Raw genomic sequence first — 7,378 nt, forward strand, 5'->3', positions numbered from 1 at the left:
ACATCAGTTATTTTCTACCTTTCACAGAGCTCAACTTCATAGTCATATTTTGTCAGAATCATGTTGCAAAGTAGTTAGATATCATGTTGGTTTGGAACGTCATGTGTCGGCAAATATGAAGAGTTTGTTCGCAAGAACCGATAAGTCCATTTTTTAAGATTTTGAAGTACGGTCTCTGTCATAAAGTACAAAATAATACCTTTTAAATGATATATTGGTCACTACCTGTAAAGGTACATTTTTGAAGTTATGGTCAAAAGAAGCAAAAATTTTCTTATTATTCTCATTTTTCTGGACCTTTAATCGCAAATTTTCCATTTGGCAAATATGGACTTATCGTTTTTTGCGAACAAACTCTTCATATACAAATACCACTTTGACGTGATTCCCCGTATGTTATCTTGCAGATTCTCATTCATAGTCTGCCCTATAACCACAAACACAAAGTGATTTTTCTTCCTTCCGTTTTTCGTTTTGATGGTGATTGTCTATATTATGTGTAAGAAAGGAAGAGGACTTAATGTAAGATACTCACATTGGTATTTTTTTTTCTCTATTCAAATTTTCTTCCTCTGACTCAGTGAACTGACGAGTGATTGAAGAAAAAACGTGGTTGTAGTGCCCTATGTATGACTTGAAACAAAACAATTACTTCTTTAGGCTTCCATGTATTTCTAATATAAGGGATTTTGCTGTATGAACAACCGCATGAATAATATTATTCTTTTCAAAAGAGAAAACAGAAATATAAGGAAAGGGCCGTGTCAATTCTCAGACCCTTTTTTGTTACTGGAACCTACAAGAACGTGCCACATGATTATTAATCATGGCTCAGTTCGGAAAGCTATCTAACAAACAGAAAGAAGACACTTTAAAGACTAATCAAAAGAAAAGGCAAAATAAGCAATGCATGCACAAATAAATGCAAGTTGGAACTCTTCAAGGAGATAAACACTTGAAGGAGGGGAGGAAGAAGAAAGGAAAGAAAGAAAGAAGGAATTAAGGAATGAAGGGAGAAATTATGAATGAATATATAAATCAAAGAGTGAGTGAGGGAATGACTGAATGAGTGGATGGCTGAATGAATGGATAAATGGATGGATGAATGAATGAACGACCGACAGAACGAATGAATGAGTGAACAAATAAATAACATAAATAAGTTTAATTATGAATAAATGTAGGGATGAATAGATAAATAATCGAGTGGAGTACTTATCAAATTAATGAAAGAGTTATGAACGAATAGATGGATGGACGGATGAATGTGGGTGTATGAGTGAATGGATTATATCAGGTATGTTAATGTAACAAAACAGTAACTTGCACGTAACACTTATTTTGTGGTTCTTGTGATCTCTCCGGCGCGGTTCTAGTACATACTTGTAGTTGAATTCCTCAGACGACTGTCAGACAGAGTTCATGCATGCAGAAATCATTTTCTTGACAAACCCTTCGACGAGGCGACAAGCTCGACACTACTGAAAGTGCGCCATCTTGTGGCAAAATCTCACAAAGTGGTCTCGTCGATTTCGTGCGCCAGTCACAGTTGCTGTGTGTTACAAAGATGGCGAATCCCATCTACTCACAGTCTCGGCCAGACAAGCGGCCTCCGGCAGGGACAAATCCTGCCTTACCGGAGTGGGCCAAGGGCGATTATGTCCTGGAAAGATGGGTGAAGGAAGAGAGACAACGAAGGAGAAACTGGCTTATGGACCAGAAGCTCCATCCGAGTGAACCACGACCAGAATGGAGGCCTGCAAATGCACTGATGGAGCGGATCAGAAGTCCGTTCAGAAGCCTGATCGCTCCCATCGACAGGGTGACGGTAAAGACTTCTGCATTCTGTAAAGTTCCATAGCATAGTTGTATCATGTTGTATGATCATGATGGGCAATCCAAGCCAAGGCCACAAGGGCCACACATCAGACATGGCTTAACCGGCTTTGACCTTAACATGACTTACATTGATATTTGGGTGACGGGATTATATTTTCACGTGTTTCAGCTTCACTACATTGATGTTTTGACGCAACTTTCAGTCTTTGCCTTGGCTGTAAACACGATAAATAAGGAAATTATCACAATAAACATTGCCAAGTGCATGCAGAAAATAGAAGAGGAAAAGCACTCTGACGGAGAGTCGGAGAGCGCAAACATTCGGCAAGCAGCGCATTCTATTCTACCTGCTATGTAAAATACGTGCATGCTGAAAATTGCTAAATTTTCCAATGTAATTACAGTAAATAAGTTAGTACTGTAGCCCGACCACACGTTGTGCGGAGCACATTTTTGCAGTGACTGGTTACTGGGCTGTGTATAATAGTGTAGTGACCAATGTAGAAGCCTTTTGTTTACATCATTCACTATACAGCTTCCTGCATGCTTCGCGGCACCTTGAGTAGAGCGCACATTTGCAGTGCGCGTGAGCAAACCTCGGATTAGTTTACACACAGCTTAAACTCTCAGTTCATTGACCCTACCTGCCAAAAGATAAAAAATCCTTCAAAAATTCATTAATAATTCCAGTATCACAACCAAAATGTAATCATCTGTTCCTTATTGTGTCATTATCAACCTTTCCTGTAGGTTTCATCCAAATCTGTTCACAACTTTATGAGTTATGTATGTACACAGACAAAGAAACAAGCAAACCAACAAAACAACTCCGGCAAAAGCATAACCTCCGGCCTCCTCGGCAGAGGTAATAACTGATACAACCAGTTCATAGTCGTGGTCAAGATTCTGGCAAGTCAGCATTGGCATTCAACCTCTGTACTTGATTTTAGTCATTACATTGACTTTGAGGTTTTGTTTTTCTTTTGTGCTTTTGCTGATACTGTACCATCACACTTTGAGCTTTCCTGGATCTGGAGATTGAAGATCTAGTACAAGTAGTACCAGGGTACTAGTACACTGTAGTACGGCTACTGAGTGTACATATTGTACACCACTACACAAATACCAGAATTATTTAGTTGCAGGACCAGGTACTGCTTCATTTCGATAACTTGGCAAAAACTGTAGAACCGTACATTTTGTTGATTAATGACCTTGTTTGATCAATGCATATTCTAGCTGAGATAGTTCTGCAATAAGATACTTTTATTTCTAATTATTTAAAATTAATTCATGTCTTAGATTAATATGTGTACCATAGATTCATCTATTCCGGTGTTCACTGCTGGCACTGAATTGGAGACTTCTAAAAGCTGAGTCCCATTGAACATAATCAATTGTTTGAACTTTTCAGCACAGTAATTTTATAGATTGTCATTGCAGTTGTGAAGGAGTGTCTACAGTACAAAATGTATGACTGTATCTCCAAACACAGTTTATTCTCAATTGTGATGACAATCTCTGTTTACAGTGTACACAGTGTTTTGTTGTCTGGAAAAAAAAATGGGTGTGATAACCATTTATTTAAGTACATTATGTAATTGTCCTTTGTGTGTTTGTTTTCTTAATCATTTGTCAGGGTAACCGACTCGCACCTCTGCTTTGGAAAGGGGGCATCATCTTCAGATATTTTGTCCTGCCTATGTGGGTCACACACTACGTGGTCAAGTACCATATTATGGTGAGTATACACAGTAATATTCATTGTTTAGTACTCCCATATTGTGTACTGAATCAGGCTACACTCCATGAATGTCCGATTTAAAACTGTGCTCAACTCGTAACATGATCCATACAATACACAATGCATGACTAAAGAAAGTGTGTCAATACAAATTTGGGCATCTGTACTCGTGAGTAAATGGTGGGGGATGGATTCAAGTACACTGTGTAATCAGTTCCTGCAGTGTACCGGTAATGAGAGTGGTTAAATGTCGGTCAACAATTAAAGGGAAATACCAATCTACATTCAATCAGACTTGACAGGAAAGAGTAAAGTGAAATACACAGAACAGTGACAGTTTCACTAATAATCCTAACGATAACACTGACAGTTCAGACAGATTTATTGGACAGTGATATCAATGTCAGTATGCATTGAAATGAGAGGACGTCGTTGACGTTCCCTTTCACTTTGGTTTTCAAACAGCTCTTCACTATAGTCATGGTGAAAATGAACTACATGTAGAATGGAGAAATTATGTCATTCTCAATTGATAAAACAATCCAGCTTTAATGATTTTGCCTGAGGGGTCGAGTCGCAGTGGCAATTTTTGTATAGAATTATCATCATATACATTGTACATGTTAACCCACTGAGGACAGTTTGATTTTGGTACAACACGCATTTTCCATAGACTCTTGCCCGAGTATACTCTGGACTCATCCTTAACGGATTAATGATGAAGTTGTTAATTGAAAGCATCAAAATCTCCTCTAAGTGGGATACTGTTTATGCCAAATATTTTGGGAGGTTTTTATATTCACAAATTTTGCAAGTAAGGTGCTATTCACAAATAAAAAAAAGAAAAGAAAAAAAAAAAGAATATAATTATTAACTCCGATCCTGACATGTGCGTGAGCACGCATATAATTATCTCCCTGTTCGGCACTGGACTCCATGATTGTGAATTTAACCACTCGTGAAATTGTCACCAAGTCCCAATTCGACTTTAAATGTAACATTGCTGCCTACCAATCACAACTGTATTATCTGTGCAGTATATGATTGTTTTTTTCTTGTCACATTTCAGTAAACGGATGGACAATACATACGAATGCGCACACCATAAACTTAACTCCCTTACCGTGGACATGGTGCTGTGGAAGTTTTGTGTCAATAATGATAAAAAAGAAAAAAAAAATCAAGAATGAATTGTTTAAATTGCCAAGTAGTATTAATATGAAAGTGAGAGATATTTGTTGTACAATACCTGATGTGAAGATGTTCTCATTGTTAGATTTTTTTTTTTTTCGTATCATAATCTTTTATCTACCAAAATTCGTACATTGGGTTGACTTTGACCAGTTTTCTGCAATTTTTATGGCTTGTCCTAAGCATGGAAAAGCGCATGTACACTGTGCATGTATTGCAGTATGTACCAGATTTACTGGTCTGATTTACTGCTTATTTGACGTGTGTTCAAATCTTCTTATTCTGCAGACAAAACCTGGGTTTTTTGTTGTGTCAAAGCGACCAGAGTATCCCGCAGACCCTTTGGTAAGAAAAGAACCAATGCTACTTAGACCTTCTCAGTATTGCTCATTGTTCCCCAGAGTAAAGAATGAAATAGTGAAATGCAACTTTGACTACAATCAAAGTGCTGTTTTAGAAACTTGTGACACTTGAATTTGCTACATCAGATCAATTCAGGAAAATTTGCTGTCATTGTTTTTGTCTTTCTTGCCATCATTTTGAAAGATAAGTTATCAAATGTCAGACCTGTCATATGTGTTAACATTAACTAGAGAAGCCAACTGTTACTTCTTTCCAGTATTTTTATACTGTGTCTTCTTTTTTCTTTTTCTTTTTTTGGCAAAAAAATACTGCAGGTTTCATAGAAAATAACTGATTTTCCAAGATTTGATAACTTTGTATGTCTATTGCAGGAAAGAAAAAAAAACAACAACTCTGTTTTGCACCAAAAATATGCCTACATTGCCTTCAGAATACTGCAATACTGTTTACAGGATTGGCATCCCTGCTCTTGTATCTGTATTGTATTCCTTGGTACAGTTCCATTGGTTCTTGTAGATATTTTTGAGAAAATATTTCGAACATTTATGTAATTTCCTGCAGACATGCATTCAGTGCTTCAGGGGCTGTACAGAAAGTGAATCATTCTACTGCAAATACATTTCTGTCAGTAATGCAATGCCCATGCCTTACTAGTGCAGTAGTATGGTGTTTCATGAATCATCTTCCCTCTATAACTTTGGAACAGTCCAAAGCATACTCTTACCCTTGTATGCTCCAGACTGTTCCAAAGTTAACATCGATGGATAATTCTTACTAACGCTCTATTTACTGTGCTTTATACCTATAACAATATCTTAACCTGCACTGCTCTTTTTATACTGAAGTTAAATTACTTCATTGTTTTAGCCATGTGCTCTCGACAAAGGTTTGCTATATTGTTGCAAATATCCAACCACAAGCATGTATTTCATACAAATGTTTATTTTCATTAATTCCCCCTTTCTCTCATAGCATGGGGGAGAAGGTGGCCATCACTGAGGTCAGAGGTCTGACATCATATGTCAACACAGCGTGGTCATCACTGATGATGTTCGTTGTCACTGGACGTCAGCTCTGGGCAGCAGACCAGCAAAGATGCGGGAATATTTTGTACATAAACTGTTCATGAAGATTTGTTGGGTGAATAACGCACATCTACAGAACCGTGGTACCTGCAGTACACTGTAGGTGGCAAAACTTCAGACACTGGTTGTGGATCCCTTCTGGCATGAGCAGTATGATTAATTCACAGACGACTGTATACAATAGCAGTACCTCTAAACCTCAGTTCCTGTACAAGTTGATGGGTCTTTCTCACTTGACAGCAGAAAGCTTGACCACTATTTTGTCCTGATGTGGTGTGAAAAAATATAATTTACGTCCAGTCAAAGGATGCCTCTGAGAAAGTACTTCACTAGTGCCACAAGTCCTTGCAGTCTCTCTGTTCTTCCATTTATTATGATAGATGTGGTGTGTCACATTTCTTCTGTCTACTGTTCCAAGAGAGCAAAAACATGTTTGTGAAGTATGGATAGAATAACTTTCAGAGTTCTCTAAAAACTGCCATCATCTCAAACAGGAAAAGACTACAGCAAAATTATTGTTCCCTTGAAGCCTTCTGTCCCCAGGAACAGTAGCTTTTATCAGTACCCTTCTTTGTGTTTGTATTTATAACATAACTTGCTGCACTTATAATGAATAATTACACTCCTTCATAAATCTTGTTTTGAACTCTGAATGTGCAAAGAACAAGATCTTTGCAGCAGCAAAACGATATAAAACAAAATATAAATGGATAGAGATACACTGTGAGACAGATGTCCCCCTTAGTCAGTCCAGATGAAGTGCTGCAGGCGAGGAACTGGTTCTTGTGATGTGCGACATTTATCAAAGAATAAAATATGAATCTAACAAAACTTGTTCATTTGTATGGAAGTGCATTTTGTCCACATGTGTCATCATGTTCCAATATGTAAAGGATCAGAGGAAAGGAAAAAGTGCAGATTCGATCATGAGAATCAAGTCTTTTCAAGGGTACAACATATTCTACTTTTAAAGTTATTTGCAAATCATGTTTCAGAGCTAGTCTTAAATGTTGTTGTCATGCCCCCTTTTTGGGTAAAATTGTATTATTTATGTGAGAAGTGCGTACAGTTGTGTGTTGGAGGAGAATGGAGAAAGAAAAAGGAGTGACTTAGATATCTTACCTTTAAATGGACTGCAATGCAAATGCATGTTGAC

At 37.5% G+C, this 7,378-nt stretch overlaps 1 protein-coding gene across 1 annotated transcript; it reads left to right on the forward strand.

Annotated features, from left to right (window-relative positions):
- The first annotated feature begins 1,517 nt into the window (after positions 1-1,517).
- Positions 1,518-7,053, forward strand: LOC140236780 (NADH dehydrogenase [ubiquinone] 1 beta subcomplex subunit 6-like). The gene is made up of 4 exons (XM_072316714.1): positions 1,518-1,828; positions 3,479-3,580; positions 5,063-5,119; positions 6,110-7,053. Exons 1-4 carry the CDS (start codon positions 1,568-1,570, stop codon positions 6,134-6,136), a joined length of 447 nt encoding a protein of 148 aa, XP_072172815.1. The 5' UTR covers positions 1,518-1,567; the 3' UTR covers positions 6,137-7,053.
- The last annotated feature ends 325 nt before the right edge of the window (positions 7,054-7,378 follow it).

The sequence above is a fragment of the Diadema setosum genome, chromosome 13 (genome assembly GCF_964275005.1).
Source record: "Diadema setosum chromosome 13, eeDiaSeto1, whole genome shotgun sequence".
Taxonomy (NCBI): Eukaryota; Metazoa; Echinodermata; class Echinoidea; order Diadematoida; family Diadematidae; genus Diadema; species Diadema setosum.